This window comes from Ovis canadensis, chromosome 13, assembly GCF_042477335.2.
Source record: "Ovis canadensis isolate MfBH-ARS-UI-01 breed Bighorn chromosome 13, ARS-UI_OviCan_v2, whole genome shotgun sequence".
NCBI classification, from domain to species: domain Eukaryota; kingdom Metazoa; phylum Chordata; class Mammalia; order Artiodactyla; family Bovidae; genus Ovis; species Ovis canadensis.
Genome location: NC_091257.1, coordinates 94791267 through 94816632, shown reverse-complemented (window position 1 = coordinate 94816632; position 25366 = coordinate 94791267). Strand labels below are relative to the sequence as shown.

The 25366-nt window shown below is 51.7% G+C and overlaps 1 protein-coding gene across 6 annotated transcripts in view; it reads left to right on the top strand.

The window, feature by feature from the left end:
• ATP9A (ATPase phospholipid transporting 9A (putative)) overlaps positions 1–25366 on the top strand; it is a 130151-nt gene that overhangs the window by 85546 nt on the left and 19239 nt on the right. For all 6 annotated transcript variants that reach the window (XM_069547053.1, XM_069547051.1, XM_069547057.1 and 3 more), the window contains exons 15-19: positions 10515–10676; positions 17043–17135; positions 18319–18402; positions 19732–19902; positions 23109–23207. In XM_069547053.1, coding sequence (XP_069403154.1) covers positions 10515–10676; positions 17043–17135; positions 18319–18402; positions 19732–19902; positions 23109–23207 — 609 coding nt within the window. The remainder of the gene's footprint in view (positions 1–10514; positions 10677–17042; positions 17136–18318; positions 18403–19731; positions 19903–23108; positions 23208–25366) is intronic.

The window sequence follows — 25366 nt, the reverse complement described above, 5'->3', positions numbered from 1 at the left end:
GGACTGTAGGGATGGATGAGTCTACTGGTCTCTTGGGGCGTCTGCCCTGGAACCAAAAGCTTGTCACATTTGGCACTGTTTCTTCACCAGGGTTGGTCTGCTTGATCTTGCTTTTCCATTTGGGAATGGGAGGATGACACCAGCGAATGGTCCATGTGAGAAAGGACCAGAGTCTTTTTTTTTTTTTTTATTCTTTTTTTTTTTTTTAGTTTTTTATTTTTTAAATTTTAAAATCTTTAATTCTTACATGCATTCCCAAACATGAACCCCCCTCCCACCTCCCTCCCCATAACAACTTTCTGGGTCATCCCCATGCACCAGCCCCAAGCATGCTGCATCCTGCGTCAGACATAGACTGGCGATTCAATTCACATGATAGTATACATGTTAGAATGTCATTCTCCCAAATCATCCCACCCTCTCCCTCTCCCTCTGAGTCCAAAAGTCCGTTATACACATCTGTGTCTCTTTCCCTGTCTTGCATACAGGGTCGTCATTGCCATCTTCCTAAATTCCATATATATGTGTTAGTATACTGTATTGGTGTTTTTCTTTCTGGCTTACTTCACTCTGTATAATCGGCTCCAGTTTCATCCATCTCATCAGAACTGATTCAAATGAATTCTTTTTAACGGCTGAGTAATACTCCATTGTGTATATGTACCACAGCTTTCTTATCCATTCATCTGCTGATGGACATCTAGGTTGTTTCCATGTCCTGGCTATTATAAACAGTGCTGCAATGAACATTGGGGTACATGTGTCTCTTTCAATTCTGGTTTCCTCGGTGTGTATGCCCAGCAGTGGGATTGCTGGGTAGGACCAGAGTCTTGATGTTATGGACTGGGAACCAGTAGCTTGTGGCTACTTGGTAGAATTTAAATTCGAACAGGTTCCAAGTGGTGTGGTTGGACGAGCACTTCTGCCTCCGGGCTCCTGTTGACTATTGACATGCATCTGTGGTGGTCTTTAATGCCTGCCACACCCCTGGTTCCTGCTGAACTTTGATATATTTGTTTTAGGGCTGTGCAAAGGTTTTTCCACAAAGGTAAATCTTCCATGGAATGCTGTGTGCTTCTCAGCTCCTTTTTTGTTAAAGAGAAGAGCCCTTTATCTCTGCTGTCCGTTAATCACCTCTGGATTCAGATTTGTTCTGGTTTGCTAAGATTCTGAATAGTGTTTTCTTTTTTAAAAGATATTTCTTTTGGTCTTTGGTGTCTTCATAGAGGTCAGTGTTACTTTCTTGGTTTCCTTTTCGCCATGACTTTTATTTTTTTTATTATTCAGTTATTTCAGGTTTATGATAGAATATATGAAAATGTAGAGAAGAAAAAAGGTAAGCCAAAACCCTACTAACTAAAGGTGTGTTGTTGTTCAGTTGCCAAGTTGTGTCCAGCTGTTTTTGACCCCGTGGTCTATAGCCCACCAGGCTCCTCTCTCCATGGGATTATCCAGGCAAGAACACTGGAGTGGGTTGCCATTTCCTTCTCCAGGAAATCTTCCCAGATCAGGGACTGAACCCGAGTCTCCTGCATTGGCAGGTAGATTCTTTACCACTGAGCCACCAGGGAAGCCCCAACTAAAAGGTGTAAGTAACCACTGTTAATATTTTCCCCACCAACCTTTTAAACTACTTCAAAAGACGCATACCTCAAAACAGAAATCTGTTTATGTAAATAGACCATCTGACAGAAAGTTGGCCGAATCTGTTGCCAATGAAATCTTTCAGAAAGTCGTCCTGTTTCCAGATCTCTTTGGGATTCCATGTAGGAGCAGCAGGGTCTAGAATCCTACCTTTGAAATTCTATATCAGTAGAGCCTCACTGGTGCAGGCAAGGTCAGTTGATGGAATACACACAGAAGCCAGTATCCGTTTTACTTCGGAGCTGCTGGAGTAATTCCTACCAGTTGGCCCAGGATTCATTTCCTGTAACAGAAAGCAGGATTTCCTAAATTTGTTTCCTGTGTGCATTCCGCCTGGGAAGCCTTGAAGTGTCTTTATTCAGCTATTGATTACAGCCTGGGGGCAGCGCCCTCCCCCAGCCCAGTACAGTGACTCCCCAGGGAAGTGAAATGGATGAAGTCTGCTGGGGAGAATTTCGCCCTAACCACATCCCATCCTTTCGAGGACGTTTGGCACCGTCAGAGGTGGGGTGCAGTGGAGGGGGCTTCTTCAGACTCCGGAGATGGAGAGCATCCCTGCATCCATTGAAATGTCAGGGGCTGGGAGTAATGTAGACGGGGTGACGTAACAGGGGGGTGTGCAGTGGAAGGTACAGCTGCTCTAGGGTGGATTTTACTTTCTGTTCCCCACTCCGGTCTTGCCTGGAGAATCCGATGGACAGAGGAGCCTGGTGGGCTGCAATCCATGGGGTCGCAGAGTCACACACGACTGAAGTAACTGAGCCCGCACTCATTATTAGAGCAACAGGGTTTCCTTGGTGGCTCAGTGGTAAGGAATCCGCCTGCCAGTGCGGGAGACAGGGCTTCAGTCTTTGATCCGAGAAGATCCCCCATGCCGGGGAACCACGGAGCCCGTGCACCCCGACTACTGAGCCTGTGCTCCAGAGCCTGGCTTTGTGACAAGAGAAACCACCGAAGTACCGCTACTCGAGAGTAAGCCCTGCTCTTTGCAACGAGAGAAAACCTGTGCAGCAATGAAGACCCAGCACAGCCGGAAATAAATTATATATCTAAAAGAAAACAGTAGCAAGAGCTTTTTATAGAAAAAGAAAAAAGTTAAAGAAAAAAATAGCCAAAAATATTTTGATGTTTTTGCTACCTCTCTCTGGTGTGTGTGTGTATGTATATATACCTTATAAGTTCAACGACCTTGACTTGTTCCCTTGCATTATCCCTTTCCAGTAACCGTCTATGATGGGAAGATTCTGAGTGACTGCTGAGATACAGCACAGATTATTTTTCCTGTCTCCCAAGCATGACGTTTAGGTGGGCCCCTGTTTTGGCCGTCGTGACTACGTCGTGACGGAGGGCCTTGCGTATTCAGTCCCTCTGCACCGAGCAGCATGCACGAAAGGTCCCAGTTGCCTCGTTTCGTGTTTTCTTAGCCCTGTTGCAAAGAGTGAGGAGAAACGCTATAGGGGAAGGGAAGCTTGTGGCCTTGAGGAGGGGCTGGCAACCTCCCAGTCTGATTGCAGCCTTGAGGCTCTTTTCCCCTTCCCTCCAGGACTGCATCCCTGTCTCTCCTGAACGCCTCCTGGTGCCTGCCTCTCGGCCCCAGGCCGCGGACAATGCCAGCATTCAGATGCGTGCACGGGGGAGCATGGCGTGTTGACGCAGAGTGGCTTGGGAGGCTGGTGGAGCTCCACCATTGCCAAGTGCTGGGGCCCGAGGGTGAGGTCAGAGAACAGGGGTCGGGAACTTGATAAAAACCCTCCGTCAGCGTTATTTATTAACCGTCGGGCTGGAATCTTGAAATAGGAGTTCGGTTGCTCAGAAGAGAGGGGTCCTGTGTAAAAGGCAGGACCGTGGGGCTGTGGGGGACACTGGAAAAGTGTCGTATTAGCCTGTTTGTTTGAGCTCATCCGTGGACAGACATGTCCTGCAGCGTGTTAGTTTGGGCCAGCGAGGATTAAGTAAATAGTCATTTCTGAATGGCTGAATTTTAATGGAGGGGATGCCACCCTTCTTTCTCAGATTTTCATCAGAGTTGAGTGATAGGAGGATGAATTTTGAGTATAAGAGCAAGGGAATTTAGATCAGGGAGTGGCCCTTTATTCTGCTACCTTGATCGCTGATTCTTTGTGAAAAAAATGTTTTAGCCGCAGTACGTGGTGTGCAGGACCTTAGTTCCTGGACCAGCTATTAAACCCGCGTCCCCTGCAGTGTAGCCTTAGTCCTTACTCCTGGACCTCCAGGGGAACTGCCTGTCCACTGATTCTCAAACGTTGCTGGCTCCATGATGGTTTTTGTTTTGTTTTGTTTTTAATCAGCAAACTTTAAAAATCACTTAGCGTTCTGTAAGAGTCAGCTTCTCCTGAGAAAGATCAGAACCTGGAAAGACTGGGTCCGCTTTCTGCCTGGCAGCAGTGAGCCGAGTGGGGTGGCTGCTGCCTCTGTTTCCCCAGGCGCACCCCCCACACTGCCCCGGTGGCCTGCCCTACCCCAGTCCACTGCTTGCCCTATTCCTGTCGACAGTCAAGCCTGCAACCACCGTGTGGCACATTTTGGAACCTTTTTTTTTTTTTTTTTGAGGATAGTTGCTTTCCATTGTTACACTGGTTTCTGCCGTACATCACCATGAATCAGCCACAGGTGTTCATATGTCCCCTCCCTCTTGAACCCCCCTCCCACCCCCCACCACATCCCACCCCTCTGGGTTGTCACAGGACCTCGGGTTGAGTGCCTTGTGTTACGCAGTAACTTCCCAGTAGCTCTCTGGTTGGCGTGGGATGCTGTGTGTATTTCAGTGCAGCTCTCTCGGTTCAGCCCGCCCTCTCCCGCCCCTGCTGTGTCCTCAGGCCTCTTCTCCGTCTGAGTCTCTATTCCTGCCCTGCAAAGAGGTTCATCCGTGTGTGTGCCTTAATATATGGTATTTGTTTCTTTCTGACTTTCTTCACTCTGTATAATAGGCTCTAAGTTCATCCACCTCATCAGTACTGACTCAAATTTTACGTTCCTTTTAATGGCTGCATAGTATTCCATTGTATATATGTACCATAACTTCTTTATCTGTTCGTCTTTCGATGGACATCTGGGTTGCTTCCTTGTCCTGCAGCTGGAAACAGTGCTGCAGTGAATGTTGAGGTCTATGTGTCTTTTTCAGTTACGGCTTTTCAGGGTGTATGCCCTGTAGTGGGATTGCTGGGTCATATGGTGGTTTTATGAAACTTATTTCTTCAGTAAAGAACATCCTAGGTCTGTGGATACATTTATAATCCTGAAAGGCTGGCCTCAGGCAGACTGGCCGCTCTTTGTAAGCCTGGCTGTTTATCTGATTGAAGGCCACCAAAGAACCCTTTTATTAATAAATCAGATAGCGGATGTGTGCGTGTTCTTACGTTTCACATGTATCCTGCCTTTGACAAGAATTCAAGGCTCTTGAGCCTGCCTGGCGTAATTCCCAGGCACACATTCCCAGGTACAAAGGAAAAATTATTAAAACTTATCACAGATGGCTCGTTGCTGACCAACAAATGATGAAAAAGCCCTTTCACGGGCAGCTCTGGCGAGAGTGCTTCAGATGGGCTTTTATTTTCGTGGGGGCAGGGTAGAGTGGCAGACTCCGTTTTGTTTTGTTTTTTTCCCCTGACCCAAACCGGATTATGCAGCCGACTCAACAGAGCCAGATCCCGCCTCTGGCACTTTCTTGGTTTCTAGCATTTGCCTTTGACTCTTAATTTGTTTCTTCATTTACCTGATGCATGCGTGAACGCTCAGTCCTGTCCAGCTCTTTGTGACCTCGTGGATTGTAGCCCGCCAGGCTCCTCCGTCCATGGGATTCTCCAGGCAAGAGTACTGGAGTGGGTTGCCATGAGCTCCTCCAGGAGATACTCGCTGTGTAGGGATCGAACGTGTGTCTCCTGCATTGGCAGGCTGGTTCTTTAACAGTGAGCCACTTTATGCGATGTATTTTTCTGCTGCCGTTTTGACCTCTAGATAGCTTCACCCAAGGCCCTCTGAGATCCCTACTCAGTGAGACTCAGTGATACCCCAGGTGAGACTTGATGATTTGGCAATATGGAATGATTCTTTTGAACTAAAGCTCTCACTGCCTAGGGAAAGAAGTAGCCTTATTCTCGTCTTGTTCTGCAAAGGGGTAGCTAGCATCCCTTCTTGACCCCTGAAATGTCTGTCTCCACTGCAGTTGAGAAGGCCTAGATAGCCCCCCCATTCTAAACGGCTCTCTTCTGAGTAGGCCCCAGAGGATTTTATGTCTTTCGGATAGAGATCAGCTTTAAATTAAGGCTGACTTAATGTTAGTTGAAGTAAGAGAGTGGAAGGTGAGAAAGAAAGGCCCCCCGCAGGACTCATATCCTGTTGGAATCGGCCCCTGAGGAGACCTGCGAGCTTTTGATTAGGACCTTGGACCCCGGGGGTGAGGGTGGGGGTGGTGGGGGTGTTGCTGTGGCAGAATACAGGCTGAGAAGATGTTTCCAAGGCCTTGTAGTTCACGCTTCCCTGGGAGCATGTGTTGCTGGTGCTCATTTGAGATTTCCGGTTCAGCTTTCCCTCCAGCGCAGTCCTGTGGGGTCTGTGCTGGGGGCATCTGGGCTGGCTGAGGCCAGAACTGCCCCTGCAGCTCTGAAAGCCACTTCCCGTTTCGGGTCCTTTCTTTTTCTTTCTTATTTTCTTGGGCCAGCACTGGGGCTCCATTGCTGTGCGCGGGTTCTCTCAATGCAGTGAGTGGGGGCCACCCACAATTGCGGTGCTTGGCTTCTCACCGTAAGGGCCTCTCTCGTCGCGAAGTCTAGGGCCTGTGGGCTCAGTAGTCGCGGCACACGGGCCGAGCCGCTGCGCAGCAGGTGGAACCTTCCTGGACCAGGGACCAGTGCTGTGTCCTCTGCGTTCGCAGATGGATTCAACCACTGGCCCACCAGGGAAGTCCTCTTGATTGACATTAAGAATAGGCTTTCGGAGACTTAGCGTATCTCCTTGAAGCCCAATATCTCAGACTTTTCATATCATTTCAGAACAATTAAATACATTTTTAAGGAGTGAAGTAATAGTTGTTCCAAAGCAAGGATGAAAAAAATCTGTTCCCTAGCAGTCGTGTTAGAAAGCATCAGAGGAAGAATTATTTTTTATTTGTTACTAAATTTGTATGTTAAGGAGGATGTAAATTTAGTCAAGCTTTTGAGTCTTGTATAGAGCTAGGTATTTATAATATCTCACATTGTGTAGGGATATTTATCTCACATTGTGTAGGGATATTTATTTACTTAATCAAAATTTAAAATGGCAAAAATAAAAGAAATACATGTATATGCCAAAATATTTCAGTAGTATACATGGAGAAAAGGAAACGCTGGAAGGAATTTCTCTTCATGTGTATTACCCAGTGAGCATTTCAATGAAAGTGAAAGTTGCTCAGTCGTGTCCGACTCTTTGCAACCCCGTGGACTATACAGGTCTCCCACATTACAGGTGATTCTGAGCCACCAGGGAAGCCCAAGAATACTGGAATGATTTCCAGTGGATGTTCCCGACTGGGGAGTCGAACTGGGGTCTCCTGCATTGCAGATGGATTCTTTACCAGCTGAGCTACTACTCAGTGTTCTTTTTCATATATATGGATGAGATTTTTAAAATCTTTACTGATTTTTTTCATTTTAAACTTTGAAAGAAAATTGTTAGCAGATAAGACAGGCCATACTGAAATTCAGAGTGATTAGAACAAACAGTTACATGAATGCATTTCTGAAGACTTATACAAGTTAGTAGCAAAAAAATTCGGTGGGGACCAGGAGGCAGAGGTCGGTGGGGATCAGGAGGTGGAGGTCAGTGGGGATCAGGAGGTGGAGGTCGGTGGGGATCAGGAGGTGGAGGTCGGCGGGGATCAGGAGGTGGAGGTCGGTGGGGACCAGGAGGCGGTGGGGACCAGGAGGCGGAGGTCGGTGGGGAGGTCGGTGGGGACCAGGAGGCGGAGGTCGGTGGGGAGGTCGGTGGGGACCAGGAGGCGGAGGTCGGTGGGGAGGTCGGCGGGGACCAGGAGGCGGAGGTCGGCGGGGATCAGGAGGTGGAGGTCGGCGGGGACCAGGAGGTGGAGGTCGGTGGGGAGGTCAGTGGGGATCAGGAGGTGGAGGTCGGTGGGGATCAGGAGGTGGAGGTCGGCGGGGACCAGGAGGCGGAGGTCGGCGGGGATCAGGAGGTGGAGGTCGGCGGGGACCAGGAGGCGGAGGTCGGTGGGGAGGTCGGTGGGGACCAGGAGGCGGAGGTCGGTGGGGAGGTCGGTGGGGACCAGGAGGCGGAGGTCGGCGGGGATCAGGAGGTGGAGGTCGGCGGGGACCAGGAGGCGGAGGTCGGCGGGGATCAGGAGGTGGAGGTCGGCGGGGACCAGGAGGTGGAGGTCGGTGGGGAGGTCAGTGGGGATCAGGAGGTGGAGGTCGGTGGGGATCAGGAGGTGGAGGTCGGCGGGGACCAGGAGGCGGAGGTCGGCGGGGATCAGGAGGTGGAGGTCGGCGGGGACCAGGAGGTGGAGGTCGGTGGGGAGGTCAGTGGGGATCAGGAGGTGGAGGTCGGTGGGGATCAGGAGGTGGAGGTCGGTGGGGATCAGGAGGTGGAGGTCGGCGGGGACCAGGAGGCGGAGGTCGGTGGGGATCAGGAGGCGGAGGTCGGTGGGGACCAGGAGGCGGAGGTCGGTGGGGATCAGGAGGTGGAGGTCGGTGGGGACCAGGAGGCGGTGGGGACCAGGAGGCGGAGGTCGGTGGGGAGGTCGGTGGGGACCAGGAGGCGGAGGTCGGTGGGGAGGTCGGTGGGGACCAGGAGGCGGAGGTCGGTGGGGAGGTCGGTGGGGACCAGGAGGCGGAGGTCGGTGGGGAGGTCGGCGGGGACCAGGAGGCGGAGGTCGGCGGGGATCAGGAGGTGGAGGTCGGCGGGGACCAGGAGGTGGAGGTCGGTGGGGAGGTCAGTGGGGATCAGGAGGTGGAGGTCGGTGGGGAGGTCGGCGGGGATCAGGAGGTGGAGGTCGGCGGGGACCAGGAGGCGGAGGTCGGCGGGGATCAGGAGGTGGAGGTCGGTGGGGAGGTCGGCGGGGATCAGGAGGTGGAGGTCGGCGGGGACCAGGAGGCGGAGGTTGGCGGGGATCAGGAGGTGGAGGTCGGCGGGGACCAGGAGGCGGAGGTCGGTGGGGAGGTCGGCGGGGACCAGGAGGCGGAGGTCAGCGGGGATCAGGAGGCGGAGGTCGGCGGGGAGGTCGGCGGGGACCAGGAGGTGGAGGTTGGTGGGGAGGTCGGTGGGGACCGGGAGGCGGAGGTCGGCGGGGAGGTCGGCGGGGACCGGGAGGTGGAGGTCGGCGGGGAGGTCGGCGGGGACCGGGAGGCGGAGGTCGGCGGGGACCGGGAGGCGGACATGTCTGGGGGCTGTTACTCTGGCCCCGGTGCCTCCCGTCAGTTTTCTGATGGTGACGGGGAGTCGGGTGGCCAGGTGCTCACTGAGGATGCTCTGAGGGGCATGCACCTGGTATTTTGAGAACGGACGCCTGGATGGCCCAGGACGGGCACTTCTTGGGCCTCGGGTCTGCTGGACCTAGGGTTAGATCTCATCTCAGCCCGTCGTAGCTGCCGGTTGGGAGCAGCTCCCCTCCCGTCTCTGTTTCCTCATCCCCTGTGTGGAGCTTGGCAGTTCCTGCCTCCGTGGGCTCTTCTGACAGGGAAACACGACACTGTCATCCACACACTGTAGCTCTTCATCCTTGCCATCCCCCTTCCTGTGGCAACGGGGGGTTCGCCCCTTCCCAGCTCCCCCCTTTTCTACTCCTCTTTCCTTCTTTCCCGGAAGACCCCAGGCCAGACTCATCTGCAGGTGAATGTTTCATTTTCTTCACGGGCATTTAAAACATGCAGCTTACTTGCTTACACTGAAAAGTTGAGAACGCTCGGGGACAAGGTCAGGTTTCTGGTTTTTCTTGAGAAGCTGGAAGCCATGCCCAGCCTGGACCCCCATTCCCAGGGGCAGCTGCCTCCAGCTGGGGCTCGGGCCCTTGCCAGCTGCCGTCCCCAGCGGTCTGGTCCTCACCTTGGAATCTGCATGCTCCGTGCCTTTTGATGGGCAGCGAAGCAAGCCTTGCTCAGGCTGTAAAAACCTTTAGTTGGTGACTGGACCAGCCCCCCAGCAAGTGCAGAGGGCGGTGGAGGGCATGGCTGTGCACCAGGTGAATCCAGGTTTGGCCCCGGAACATCACCACTCACAACTTGGGAGCTTCTCCGAGCCTCAGTCTCCTCACCGGCACAGACCAGCGTTCTCACCCTCAACAGGCCTGCCGTGTGGGGTGGGGTGGGGATGACTCTCTGTTGGGGAGGGGGCTGTCCCGTGTGGTGTAGAATGTTTAGCAGTTCCTGGCCCCTCCACAAGATGCCAAGAGCAAATGTCCACCCTCTGCCTGGCCGTGACAACCAACACTGTGCCCTTGGAGGGCAGAGCTGCCCAGTGGAGAGCTACTGCAGATTCCCTCCCGGTTGGATATTCGTGAGGTTCAGTGGGGAGCCTGGACGTGTTCGCCACCCCCCCGCCCACCACGTCGTGCTCCTTCTTTCCCGATATTTGCAGTTTGCTTGTGCAGATTCTTCCTGACGGGACCCCTGTTTGCACTGGTCACCCTTGAACCTGCATAGCTCTCTCCACAGTCCGGCTCATGGCTGCTTAAGGGAAGAGAGGCAGCCGTGAGCCCGGGGCCCCCATGGGCCTGAGCGGGGTGCTGGCCCAGCCTCCCTGAGGGACAGAGGCTCCGCTAAGCTCACCTGTCTGTGTGTCTGTCCACCTTCCTGTTCGTTTGCTTGACCTGTGCACCGGGACGCCCGCCCATGTGTCTGACCTTTGGCCCTTGTCTCGTTTAGGTGGCCCTGGTGCAGTGGACCGAAAGTGTGGGCTTAACGCTGGTGGGCCGCGACCAGTCTTCCATGCAGCTGAGGACCCCTGGCGACCAGATCCTGAACTTCACCATCTTGCAGCTCTTCCCCTTTACCTACGAAAGCAAACGCATGGGCATCATCGTGAGGGTGAGTTGTCTTTCGTTTATGGCTAAAAATTTTGTTTTTGTTTTTTAAAAAACATGCCTAAGTCTGATGTGTGTCTCTGGCTGGACGTCCTTTCTTACCCCTCTCTTTCCTCTAGTATTGCCTGTTGTTCAGACTAACAAGAGGATACAGTTCCCTCTGCAGTAAGAGAATTTGTTCTTCAGTTGGACAGATCTCTGATAGCTGCTCAGCTTTTTGGTCAACCCCATTTCAGAGTGAAAGGTCTAATGAGTGTAGATCGGGCAACTCTTGGTAATAATACATTTCTCCTTGTATAATCGTTGATTTAATTAAAATATCTTCTTTTCTGTTGAGGTGAAATTCCTGACATGATTAATTTATTACCGTTTAGTACATTCATAATGTCGTACAGCCACCACTTCTGTAGTTTTGAAGCACTTGCGTCGCCCTCGAAGGAAACCTCAGCATTGAGCAGTCACTCCTCAAAGCTCCCTGCCTGTTGTCTTTGGAAGTCTCCAGTCTTCTTTCTGTCCCTAGGATTTACCTGTTCTGGGCAGTTCATGTAAATGAGATCACACAATATTCCGGGCTCCTTTCGCTTAGCCTGAAGTTTTAGAGAGCCGTCCACGCTGTTGCCTGTATCCATGCCTCATCCCTTTTTATGGCTGAATAATATTTCCTGTTGGTTATCCATTCACCCATGATTGGGCATTTGGGCTGTCTGTATCTTTTGGCTATTGTGAATAGTTGGCTACTGTGAACACTCATGTAAAAGGATGTAAGTACCTAATCTCAGTTCCCCAGGATAGATGCCTAGCAGTGGAATTGTTGGGTCTATTTCCCAACTGCTGGATAATTCTCTGTTAACTTTATGAGAAACTGCCATAACTTTTCTACAAAATGATGCACTGTTTACATTCCACCATGTGAAGTTCTGGTTTCTCTTCCTCAATGCCGGTTATTTTCCATTTTCTTTTCATTGTAGCCATCCTGGTTGCTATGAAGTGGTATTTCATTGTGGTTTTGATTTGCATTTCCCTAACGGCTAATGATGTTGAGCATCTTGACATATTCTTATTGGTCACTTGTATTCCTTGGAGACATATCTGTTCAGGTCATTTGCCCACTTATTAATTGGGTTGTCTTTTATCGTTGTCTTGTAAGAGTTCATTATAAGGTCTAGGTCCCTTATCAGAGATATGACATACAAATATTTTCTCTCATACTCTAGCTTATGTTTTTGTTTTGTTGATAAAATTCTTTTCATGCACGTAAATTACTCATTTTGATGAAGTGAAATTTATTTTTTTCCCTCTGTTGCCCTTGACTTTGGTGTCATACTTAAGAGTCATGAACTAAGCCCAAGGTCATGAAAATTCACCCCCGTGTTTTCTCTGAAAAGTTTTTGAAGTTTTATCTCTTGTGATCATGAGTCCATTTTGAGTGAGGCCTGTGTATGGTGTGAGGTGGGGGTTTTAGCTCCATTCTTTTGCCTGTGGATATGAGTTGTCCCAGCATCGTTTGTTGCAGAGACCATTGTTTCCCCATTGAATAGTCTTGACACCTTTATCGTAGTAAAATATTTTCGGTGATTTTTCGTTCATACAGTCACAAAAGTTACTGAAAAACGTGATCATGCAGCAGCGTGTCATTTTGGCCTGGATGTTTCAGATTTTCTTTTTAAATTTTTTGAAACTTTTATGGAAGTACAGCGTACACAGAGAAAGGTGCAGTCTTCATAAATGTGCAGCTTAAATGTTTGCAAAATTAGCCCAACTTGCCTGGTGCCCAAAACAAGGCCAGAACGCCCCCACCGTCACCCCAGAAGCTCCCTGTGCCCCTTTCTGGTTTGGCATCCTTCCTCCCCACAAGGCCCTAACCGCTGTCCCATTTCTACCACGGACTGACTTTGTCTCCTTGAGCTTTACATGAAGGAACTGTAGATGCTCTTTTAACTCCTGCCTTAAAATTGCTTTTATTTTTAATTAGTTTATATTTTACCAAAAAAATCTGATTTTTTAAAAATTAATTTTTATTGGAGAATAGATATACTTTTGGAGAAGGAAATGACAACCCAGTCCAGCATTCTTGCCTGGGAAATCCCATGGACATAGGAGCCTGGTGGGCTGTACAGTCCAAGGGGTTGCCAAAGAGTCAAACACAACTTAGCGATTAAACAGCAGCAGCAGCAGCAGACACACTTTTGGCTCCGAAGCGGGTCACTGGGTCCAACCCCCTCACTTGATGGGGGAAGTGGGAGTCATTGAAGAGGCCGCTTCTCCAGGTTAAAGTTAGACATGGTCCTGATGGTCCAGTGACATGCAGCAGGGAATGTGCCTTGAAAACAACACCCTTTAAGGGGCTTTATGTCCCTGAGGCCAGTAGGTCCTCAGACTCTACCGGATGTATATCCTTGGCAGTTTTTAAGTGGGACCCACTGGCCTGCACCCTGCCTGCCCCATGCCTTCAAACCATGTCTTGACTTCATGTCTGATGTCAAGAACGTCCATGGCCTGGAAGCAGCCACATGAATCCTGTGGGTGGGTGTTTCCGGAGGAATTAGAGTCATTATCTCCTACTGTGATTTTGTCCCAGCCATTATTTTTCCAAGTTCTAGGGCCGTGGGCTCTGCTGGAGTCATTTGGGGGTTGAGTCATCATCAGATAGTCCCGATATCAGCTGTTCTAGAAGCGGGCGCAGTACGTCCCCTCCCGTGTGTTGCGAAGGGCTCTCATGCTCAGGCTCGCGTCATAGTTTACGAGCCGTGACCCCTGGCTCTGCCCTCAGCAAGAATGGGGTGTATGTCTGGGATACTGTTGGATGGGCTCTCTGTCCTTCCCAGGTCATACTTTGAAAAATCAGCAGCCACCTAAGGCATTCAGAACAAATACATGTTAAAGCGGAGGGGTAGAGCCATCCATCTGTGTTTCCACCACCCAAAGACTGACTCACTCACTGCTGCCTTTCCAGGGAATTTCCTTCTGTTTTTTTCTCTAAGCATAAATGAGTGTAAATAGCCACACACATTTTTATAAAATTGACATCAAACTCTACCTAAAACTTTGTAAAATCCCACCCCCTCCATTGACCGATAGGTATGCTAAAAATATTCTCCTGTCATTAAAACATGCTTTTTATGAGCGCTTAGCGTTCTGTTGGAAAAAAATGTAGCATCATTTAATCAAAGGTCACTTTCCTGGACACTTAGATTGTTTTCTGTGCCTCAGTACAAACAGTGAATCCGTGCACGTCCATCTTTGTTAGTTGTCTTTAATGAAATGCAGGTTATTTTGCTGATATTTCTATTTCCTGACCCGTCTCCCTCTTTGTCTTGGTTTTGCTGAGTGCAGCTCAGGGCCGTGGGACTAGCTCACCTCTCTGCACAAACCTCACTGTCGTCTTTTCACTAAATGTCTTTCATCCTGGAGCCATCTTACCCCCAGGGGACGTGGGGACGTGTGGAGACATTTTTTGGTGGTACAACTCAGAGGGTGATGCCACTGGCATCTAGTGGGTAGAGGCCAGGACAGCCTCCTAACAAAGAATGTTCCACCCTGAATGGTTGTCGTGGCCGGGGCTGAGAAACTCTGTTCCCAGGTGTCCATCTCTTCTGCCTGTTGTGGGTCCAGTTACCTGATGTGAGGAGGTTTGCCCTCAGTTATTACAAAACGGTTCTCAACTTGGTTTATGACTGTTGACAGTTAGTGTATTTTTATTTTTATTTATTTATTTGGCTCAGTTGGGTCTTGGTCACAGTACATGGGCCCTAGTTATGATGCTTGGGCTTAGCTGCTCTCCAGCTTGTGGGATCTTAGTTCCTCGAACAGGGGTCAAACTCGTGTCCCTTGTATTGCAAGGTGAATTCTTAACCGCTGGGCCACCAGGGAAGTCCCCGTCAACCCTCAAACACCTGTGAGCTTGTGGGCGGAACTGAGCAGCATCTGAACACTCACAAAGCAAGGTCTGGTCTTTGCATGACTCTCTCTTCTGAGAAGGTCGGCCAGGTTCAAGAAGCTGGTTTCCTTGGGGCTTGTGTGTTCAGCTCTGGGCCGCTGGTTTTGTTTTCGTTGTTTTTGAAGATGTTCCATCGCCCTTCCCGCACCCTTCCCATGTGGCGTGCCGAAGTCGGATCGTTGGTAGAGACCCAATGACCCTTGTCATTGTCTGAATAAAAGAAGCCTTTGAACAGGTGCCAGAATCAGACCACAGTGGAAAAAGATGAGGCCCCCAAACGATGCAACACAACGGGCAGATCTCTGTAAATTTACAGCGTAATCTTGCCATAATATGGGAACGGAGTAACCTTGCGATGAACTTGGTGGGAGGAAGTGACTCAGGGGAGGAGAGAGTCGGTGCAGTATTTATATTGGCCGAGATGCCCAGGCTCTTCTGAGCCCCTTCTGGAGCAGACGAAGCTGGGGTGGAGGGCATTGTTTCCCACAGAGCCTTTTGGGTGAAGGGGAAATGAAGAGCAAAAAGAGAAACCTGATGTGTTCATGTTCAGGCCCCATAGCTGTCTTTGGCCCGGGTCACAAGCAAGCATAGATGCAGTCCATCAAAGAAGCAGCCTGCATTTGTAATGCGGCTAAAATGCAGGTGCTTCGTCGTGGCCTATGGGTGCTTTTACGAGTAAGCACACTGTTGGAAAAGATGGTCAGTGATCAGAGGCGTTCAGAAGTTACTTTAGAAGATGAAACTGTACCACTGGTTTGGCACTGGGTATTCATTTCCTCTTCCATGAGGAGCTTAGAGACCATGCATTCTGGGCTTCCTGGGGCAGCAGAGTTTAGGCGCAGGGGGTGGTGGTTGGGCTGTTCCCCTTGCCCACTGTCTCCACTGCCTCCAGGTTCCCTGTGATGAAGGTCATTGAGGAAAGAGTCATGGGATAAGAATCAGCAGTTTCACCATCAGTTCCTTAAAACCAGGGCTTCTCAACTTCCGCACTACTGACGTTTGGGGTTGGATGGTTCTCTTTTGCGGGGACTGTCCTGGACATCGTAGGCTGATTGTTGTTGTTCAGTTGGTAAGTCATGTCCAGCTCTTTGTGACCCCATGAACTGTAGCCTACAGGCTTCTCTGTCCATGGGATTTCCCAGGCAAGAATACTGGAGTGGGTCGCCATTTCCTTCTCCAGAGGATCTTCCCCACCCAGGGATTGAACCCACGCCTCCTGCATTGGCAGGCGGGTTCTTTACCACCGAGCCCCCTGGGGAGCCCCTAGGATGGGGAGCAGCATCCTTGTTCTCTAGCCTTTATATGCGGGTAGCACCTCCGGGTTGAGACAGTCAGATACGTGTTGAGACGAGTTGGAAGTCCCCTGGGGACAAAACCACCCTCATTCAGACCCCTGTTTTCTACAAGCAGTGCAGCTGAGGGTCTCAAGGAGTTACTATCACTCCAACAGGAGTAATAACTCTGGGCCAGCAGTTTTGTAGGTGTTGGCCCTTTGCTCGCTGCTCTATGTAGATTATTTCACTTAAGCCCCAGCAAGCCACGTGGTTAGAGTTGTTAGGATCCCAGCTTCACAGAGGAGGCCAGCGAGGTCTAGAGATGAGAAGCAGTCTGTCCAGGTGCACACAGCCGGGAGCTGGTGCTGGGTCTAAGCATCTGACGCCTGGGCTGCGGTGTCACCCTCTCCCCAGAACAGCGGGTCGGTGTGGGCCGAGAATCTGCGTACCTTCTTCTCTAGCTGAGTCCTCGAGTCGAGGGCTGAGCTAGGGTCCAGCTGGACCTCATTTAGGGTCCAGCTTTGCCTAGACCGGTGGTTCTTAGCTGAGGCGCTGTGTCCTCCAGGGGATGTTTGTTCATATCTGGAGAGATTTTGGTTGTCGTCATGGGGCTTGCTGCTGGCATCTAGTGGGGAGAGGCCCAGGGATGCTGCCAGAGATGGTGCAATGCACAGTCCAGCCTTCTGTGGCAAAGAATTCTTCAGCCCCTACCTAGTGTCAACATCACCGAGGCGGAGAAGCCCTGACCCCGAGAATTATCTTACTTCCCAGACTCTTTCTGGTAGACCACCTTTCAGCCACCCTGACTGCCCTGTGTATCAGTTTAAAATGGTCTTCCAGTGTGGGAGTCCGTTCTGTTAGGATAGGGATACCTGTAAAAACAGAGCTCTTCAGTCCTATTGATCTGGCTTTGATCCTTTAACCGTCTTCCAAGGGCTTTGAGTTTTCTTCTCTCTTCTGTGGCCTTTGCCCCAAAGCGAGCTCTCCCCCCTCCCCAAACCCCCGGCATCTCGCTTTCTATCTCTGGCCAAGTGAGCACACAGCAACACCCGCTGAAGAAAGACACTTCGCGTGGCGCCGCTCGTGGGCAGCGGGCGCTGGCGCGGAAGGCAGGCTCCTCCCGTGTGTTCATGCTTCCCACCCCCCGCCCCTTCTCCAGGATGAGTCAACCGGGGAGATCACATTCTACATGAAGGGAGCAGATGTGGTCATGGCGGGCATCGTGCAGTATAACGACTGGCTGGAGGAAGAGGTGAGCGGGATGCACGGCGCAGACGTGGGGCCCAGGAAGTGCGTTCTGGAGCCTGTCCCTCGTGTGAACGGGGAGGCGGGGGCCTGTGTGCGTTTGCTGTGGCCATGTAACAGGTCACCCCCAAATTCAGCAGCTTAGAAAGAAGGGTTGTTTCTTACAACTTCTGCGAGTCAGCGCTTCAGGCACAGCTCAGCCAGGCCCTCTGCTCAGCTCTCGGGCCGGGGTCAAGGGGTCGCGCAGGGCCGGGGTCTCATCTGAGGGCTCGGCTGGGGCAGGACCCGCTTCTGAGCTCGCTTAGCAGTTGGGGGTGGGATTCAGCTCCGCAGTGCCTCTTGGCTGGAGGCAGCCATGTTCCTCACGCTGTGGGTCTGTGCGTAAGGCAGCACACACGTGGCCCTGGCTTTGTCAGAGACAGCAAGCACGGGAACAGAGCTTAAACAGGAGCCGCCTCCTCTGAAACGACCTTCCCTCACTTAGCTGCTTTCTGTCTGTCGGGAAGAAGGCCCTGGGTCCATTGCATCCTCAGAGCAGGTGATCATACAGGGATGTGGGTACCAGGAGGTGGGCATCGTGGGGCCCCAGCCCCAGGCTGCCTTGTCCCAGGCTGTGACATGAGAACTGGCCATACCCTGGAGGGGAGGAACTGCCTGTTGTCTCAGGCCGTTTCTGTGCCATCTCCCAGCTCCAGGTGCAGAATTCACATTTTAAATTCAGGGACAATACATTTCTGATTAGCGAGCTAGCAGTCCCACATGCCGACAGGGGCCAGGCAGGTAAGGCAGGTGACTGAGACGGGCCGGGATGTGCTTTCTGGCAGAGTCACACGGTGTGTGTTAAACATATTGGCACATTCCTCGCCTGACAACTGTGTTTCACGGGAACAGCTGCCTTGTGGCGTCATTGACTGTGGTCATTTGGGAACGTGCTCTTGTCAGAGGTGCAGTTTTTCCAACGAGCCAGAAATATCCAGATTTAAGTCAGACTGCGTTGGCTTAAATTTTGAACCCCTTTTAGAAGGTTTGCTCAGGGAGACGGCTTTAGGAGAAAGCAGTGTTGTGATTTGCCAGGGGTCCTCCCTGGACTGGAAGGGGGTCCCATCTGCTTCAGCCTCCAGCTATCCCCAGGGAGAGGTGGGGACTCAGCTCTCAGCGCGGCTCTCCACTGACCGGCGCCTGCTTTTCAGTGTGGGAACATGGCCCGGGAGGGGCTCCGGGTGCTCGTGGTGGCGAAGAAATCTCTAGCAGAGGAGCAGTATCAAGACTTTGAGGTAAGTGGGTTCTGTGACTTTCCTGTTGGCCTTGAGCCCCGCCCCCCTCGCCGTCTTCCCTCCCTTCTGCTCTGGCCCAGGCCGATGTCATTTCCGAGCACACTAGCTTCTTCTCTCTGCCTAGAGCTCTCCTCCCTCGTGGAACCCCGTGGCCCGCCTCGCTTGCTGCCTTTGGGTCTCAGCTCAAATGCTTCCTCCTCCGAGAAGTCTTCCTGGCTCCCCATCTAAGGCAGTCCTACCTCATCCCTTCCCCCTGTCACCCTGTTGAGCTTTCTTCATTTGCATTTATCAACAGCTGTAATATGACGACTTTGTTAATGTGTATATTTCAACGCTCTCTTTAATATCTTCTTTTTGGAATAAAATCTTCTTGAGAGCAAACTTTATTGGTCTGGTTTGCTCTTGTACCCCAGCACTTAGGGTAGAAATTGTAAATCTTCTAGGAAATTTGAAATGAAACCTTTAAATTTGAAATTGTAAACTTTCTTGGGGCTCTGATGTTTTTTAAGCTGTAGAAAGTGTTGGCTGTGAACTAGGTCGTTGACTTTCACAGCCAAGCCTTCTGGTATAAATATGTCTTGTTAATTGTCATCCTGTCCCATGGACTGTGTGCTCCTTGAGGAGGGGTCCTTGTTGTACCCCCTGTCCTGGCACAAAGCTAAACGACTATATTTATACATGACTGGAAGGGAGAGAGAGAGCAGGCTGCAGGGAGAGGCTTCTGGGGGCCTTGAGCTGCTCCACCCGGAGAAACTGTGCTTGGTCTGTCCCTTTCACAGGCGTGAGTTCTCTGTGAAGTTTGATTTAACAGGAGTTCTAGCCCTGATGCATTCTACCGTTTTCTGAACTTTAAAGGCATATGCTTTGAAATGACCATATCCTTGCTAACCGTATAAAGAGGGGTTAAACGGAAGGGGTGGGTCAGTAGTCTTTGGAAGTGGGATGTCGTCTTTAGACAACCTGGTTCTTGGTTACAGTGTATGTTTATGGGGGAGAACCTACTGTTTTTTGAGGTCTAGAGTTGTGCTAATCCTTGTGAAAACTCAGTCCAGTCAGGGCTATTATTGTCTCTTTGTGGAGGAAGACAACTGAGGCTCAGAGAAGTTTAACGACCTGCTGGGAGTTGCGCAGCAGGTGAGCGTAGAGCGAAGGCTGGGACTCTGGTCTCCACCTCCGGTGTCTGGGCTGATGAGCTTGGAAGGAGGCCGAAGATCTCAGTTTCACCACTTTGAGGTTCACCCAGGGGCTGGGATCCCTGCCCTAAGCGGGCCTGGCCTCCCGTGCACCTCCCCACCCCACGGCGTGACCATGGTCCCTGGTGTGTCCCAGGCCCGCTATGTCCAGGCCAAACTGAGCGTGCATGACCGCTCCCTGAAAGTGGCCACGGTGATCGAGAGCCTGGAGATGGAGATGGAGCTGCTGTGCCTGACGGGGGTGGAGGACCAGCTGCAGGCGGACGTGAGGCCCACCCTGGAGACGCTGAGGAACGCCGGCATCAAGGTACGGCGCGCCTGCCGCCTGGTAGCAGATCCAGGCTTGGGCGAGTGGGCTCTTCAGCGGAGGCTGAAAATTAGAGACGGGGCAGAGGGTGGAAGCAGTGACGGGGAGCACAGGGAGCCAGATTCGGACGGTGACCTGAAGCGCTCCATCCTTCCTGCGCTGACAGCCCGCTTTCAGAAGACGTCCTGTGTGTCCTTTCGCTGGTGGCTGCCCTCTGCACACTGGGTTCCATGAAGGCAGGCCCGGGAGCTTCACCTTAGCTCAGACCTCCGTATCCTGCATGCTTGGGGTGTCTGTTACATCCTTGTCGAGTGGCCAGCCAGCCAGCTGTTTTATGGTCTAGGTGAATGAATGGCCGCCTGGCAGAGTGACCGCCCGCCCCAGCACCCTGCGGTGTTCACGTTCTTGTACTCTCCTGTTTGGGGGCCGGAGAGTTCATGTCCAGCTGTTTAATCTGGAGAGGCCAGTAGAGGGCGTCTGGGGAGCAGGCTCTATCTCAGTGGACCCAAGAAAGGGATTAGCAAGCGCTTGGGTTACCAAGTAAAAGTGCTAGTTGCTCACCAGGCTCCACTGTCTATGGAGTTCTCCAGGCAAGAATACTGGCGTGGGCTGCCATTCCCTTCTCCTGGGGATCTTCCCAACCCAGGGATGGAACCTGGGTCTCCTGCATTGCAGGCAGATTCTTTACCGTATGAGCCACCGGGGAAGCCCTATGGGTTAGAAGCTCCTGAAGATAACGTCGGTTAGTGGCCTGTCTCTACCCAACCACGTCCTGGGGCCCGCGTCTAGCAGGCGTCCTTATGAGCAGGATGGTGTGAACAAGAGGCATGAGGCCTGCGGTCATAAACCAGCTCCGGCCACCTTCTAGCCCACGGGGGCTCATGCGTGTGTGGGCGTGTCTCACTGCAAACCAAAGTGTCACTTGTCTTTGGCCCACAGGCCTGGTTCATTGCAGGGAAATCGCCAGTGAGATCCCGTTTATGCACAAAGTCTGATGTCAGAGAGGCCCATTTCTGATGCCTTGGGGCATGTCGTGTTTGTTCCTGCCAGTTTCTAAAACCTCTCCTCTAGGAACCTGGGAGATTTCAAGTTTCTGCCACTGGCTTTGTCCTGAGGTTTTTTTCCCTCCTTAAAACCATTCTCTCCAAAAGAGGTGTTTTATTCATAGAGCGTGCACTGGACTTTGCTGGTTTCCATTGTGAGGGGGAGGGCGTGGAGTGTATAGTTAGGGGTCTGGCTAGCTTGTGATGACCATCTAACGTGTGGTGTTTCACAGGCCAGGAGGCGTTAGAACTTGGGAACTTCCACTTCACTCCCTTCCTGGGTGCAGCCCCCCAGGCCGCGCGAGGTGCCTCCACACGCAGGCTCTCATGCCGGGAACCACAGACCTGGGACTGGGGCTTCCCCGCGGGGCCCTGCCTGTGTTCCTGCGAGGGATGTAGCCTCAGTGCGCTCAGGACTTTCCATGGTTTTCTGGAACTCTAGCCTTCCAGCTCCTGTCCCAGGGTTTGCTCTCTTACAGAGAACCCTAAAGACTGGCGCCGAACTAGGATCACTTAAAACAATATTGTTATTTATTTGTAATTGGAGGATAATTGCTTTACAGTGTTGTGTGGGTTTCTGCCACACATCAGCATGAATCAGCCAGCAGTATACATATGCCCCCTCCCTCTTGAACAACAGCACTGTTTTTAAGACCAGGTGGGAGATGGAGGGAAAACACCGACATACTCTGGGGGTCAAATCCAGAGGCAAGGGGCCCCCAGCAGGGCCTGGTGCCTTCATCCTGGGGGTTCAAATCCTGCCTCCCCACCGACGACTTCTGTGGCTCTTGACTGCTGGCCTGACTTCACAGCACCTCCATTTCCTGTCTCATAAGGGTGTGTGAAGGGACAGCGCCCTGAACACTTGGTTAAATGCGCAGAGCTGAGGCGGTGCCTGGCATGGTGAAGAACCTTCATGGTTATTTTCTTCCCTGCTCTTCCCTTCATGCCAAGGTGTCCCTGTCCCATGACTCTAAGGTGCCTGCACCCCCACCCCCCATCCTGGGAGCAGAGATAACAGAGTTGAAGAGTGAACAGGCAGAGCAGGAAGCACATTGGTTTAGACTCCGCAGATATGGGTTCTGGGCCTGGTCAGGACAGGAGCTAGCCCTGTGGCTCTGGGGAGCTCACCTACCCTCTCTGAGCCCACAGCAGTGAGATGCAGAATTTCTGTTATAGGGTGATGAGGAACCTGGCATGTTTACCGTTGGCAGTTTACAGCTAGGGTGAAGCTCCCTGGGGCGTCCCTGGTGGCTCAGACAGTAAAGAACCCGCCTGCAGTGCAGGAGACTCAGGTTTGGTCCCTGGATGGGGAAGGTCCCCTGCAGAAGGGAATGGCAGCCCACTCCAGTGTTCTGGCCTGGAGAATCCCATGGACAGAGGAGCCTGGCGGACTACACTCGATGAGGTCGCAGAGAGTCGATAAACACTTTCACGTTCCAGTCCCCTGAGATCACACAGGGGAATCTGACTGTGTGGAAAGGTCCCATGTAACGTGACAAATCGGAGAAGGCAGTGGCGCCCCACTCCAGTACTCTTGCCTGGAAAATCCCATGGACGGAGGAGCCTGGAAGGCTGCAGTCCATGGGGTCGCTGAGGGTTGGACACGACTGAGCGACTTCACTTCACTTTTCACTTTCATGCATTTGAGAAGGAAATGGCAACCCACTCCAGTGTTCTTGCCTGGAGAATCCCAGGGACGAGGGAGCCTGGTGGGCTGCCGTCTGTGAGGTCGCACAGAGTCGGACACGACTGAAGCGACTTAGCAGCAGCAGCAGCAACGTGACGAATCAGTTTCTTGTAGGACATGGAAGCAATCCCCCATCCGTACAGCCTCCCCCTTCGTTGAGATTATTTACTGCTTTCAGAAACATTCCCAGAAGGGGGGTTAGGAGGGCAGCGGCTGGGCTTCTCGTGTCTGCCAAGGCACGTTGGGCCGTTTCCAGAAAGTGCTGTGCCAGCTTCTGCTCCTCCAGCAGCAGGCACACAGGGTCTTGAAGCCCTTGAACCAGGGCTTTCCCTGCAGTGCTTGGGGGACACTGTAAGCCTAGAGGTAGTTGGAGCTTATCGGTTCAGCGTGATGTGTTTGGAAACCCAGCTGACACAGGCGACAGGCCGGCCTGAAGGCTCACCGAGGGGACGTCTTCCCTGCGGTCATTTCAGGTTTGGATGCTGACGGGAGACAAGCTGGAGACGGCTACATGCACAGCGAAGAACGCACATCTGGTGACCAGGAACCAGGACATCCACATTTTTCGGCTGGTAAAGCATTCTCGCTTCAGGGCCTCGTGGCGAGGGTGGGATGCTCTGTTTGCCCTGTAACCTCATAATCTCACGTGGGGCCCTTTAGGGAGAGGGGGAGGACGTTAACCACCTAGGGTAGGGGTAGCTCAGGGCACTGGCTTGGGTGGACTTACTGAATGGCCCAGGTGAGGCTGAAGGATTCCTTCCGGACGTGGTGCAGGGGCTCCTGGTGACCACCTCACATTAACTCATGCTCTTGACCTGCTGGGGCCATGGTCCCTTGGAGAAGACGGGATGCAGATAAGCTCGTACACGTGAAACTATGCACGTGAGTCTAGGGTTTCTCTGAACCCTTCGAAGCCAAGTCCTTGGGTAGGAAATAAATTCAAGATCACAGGTACTGGCCTGTCTACCTTCCTGAAGGAAACCGTTGAGGGGGCCTTTAGAAGGAGGCGTGGTGGGTGGCAAAGGAGAATTCCCTGCCCTGGTGGCAAGCCCTTGGCCAAACAGTACAGGCAAGAGGAGCCACTCCAGGGCCCGAAGCTGAGGACTGTGATTAGCTTTACTGAGGCGTGAGGCGAGAGCCACTGGATCTCCTCCGGGGCTGAATATGGTGGTCCTGAGTGTCTGCCACCAGAGCCACCGAGCCAAACAGCTGGGGGTTCTCTAGATGTTCTAGGGGTCTCCCCGCACCACCACCCCTGCCTTTGGTCCATAGCACGTTGAAGCTTTAAAAAATCTAGCGGTTTCTGGAATAGCCCAACCAGCATCACACAGAGGCAGGGCAGATATGGCAGACCCTCATTATTCATGGATTCAGTATTTGCAGATCTGCCCACTCATTACAATTTATTTGTCGCCCAAAAATTCATACTTGAGTTGCCTTAAGAGTCGTATATGGACACGTGCAGAGTGGTGTCACCTGCCGAGCAGGTTCCCAGCGGAGGCGGAGCCAGGCGACGCTCTGCCGTCTTGTACCAGCCCTCAGGTGGACGCAGGGGTCCTTGCAGTGTATTCAGTGCCACCTGTTTTTTTTGCATTTTTGTGGGGTTTTTGTTCGCAATCTCACGGTTTAAAATGGTCCCCAGCACAGAGCTGAGTACTGACCATGTCCCTGAGTGCAAGAAGGCTGTGACGCATCTCCCAGAGATGAGCGTCCTTCAGGTGTGAGTTACGGTCCTGTTGGCCACGAGTCTAGTGTTAACGAGTCAACTATACCTATGTATATTACTAAAAAAACTTTTTGAGGTATAGTTGATATACAACGTTATATGTTTCACATGTGCAACATATTGGCTTACAGTTTTTTTAATGGTATACGGAGAAGGAAATGGCACCCCACTCCAGTATTCTTGCCTGGAGAATCCCATGGACAGAGGAGCCTGGCAGGCTAAAACCCATGGGGTTGCAAAGAGTTGGACATGACTGAAGCACCTTAGCACGCACTGCATTTATAATTATAAAACATTGGCTAGATTCCCCGTGTTATACAACAGAGTCTGTAGCTTATTTATGTTATACACAGTTGTTTGTGTCTTTTAATCCTTTACCCCATCTTGCCCCTCCTCTTCCCTAGTCACAGTCAGCGTGTTCTCTGTCTCTTTATATTCACTCGTTTCATTTTTCAGATTCCACGTATTAGTGACAGCATGCAGTATTTGTCTTTCTCTGACTTATTTCAGCAGTATATATTTTCAAAGATGTCTTTAAACAGAGACACGTAGAAATCAAGGTTCTGTAATGACCGATGCACAAAAATATAGTGATGAGAGGCTCAGAGGAGCCTAGCCCTGTATCTCCCCCAGCAGCAGTGGTTCAGTAATCACTGAGTGTTCGCAGCGGCTTCACAGAACATAACTGTTGGACGTAATGAGAACACGCTGTATGCTCTAGGATTCTGGCAGACTATGGCTGTGTGCTGGTCACCTGTGTTTTTTTTTTTTAATAAAGTTTTATTTAAATGCAAGATCTGCCCATCTGTTTAGGATTGTCTGTGGCTGCTTTGGCAGTGTAGCGGCGGAGGGGTAGTTGTGGCAGACTGTGGTCCACAGAGCGTATCATGCTTAACACCTGATTCTTTACAGAAAAGCCAGCCGCTGGCTCTGAAATGGACAGCCTGTGCTCCTTTAGCCAAGCTAACACATCGCGCCTGCGTCCGTGTCCTTGCTCATACAATA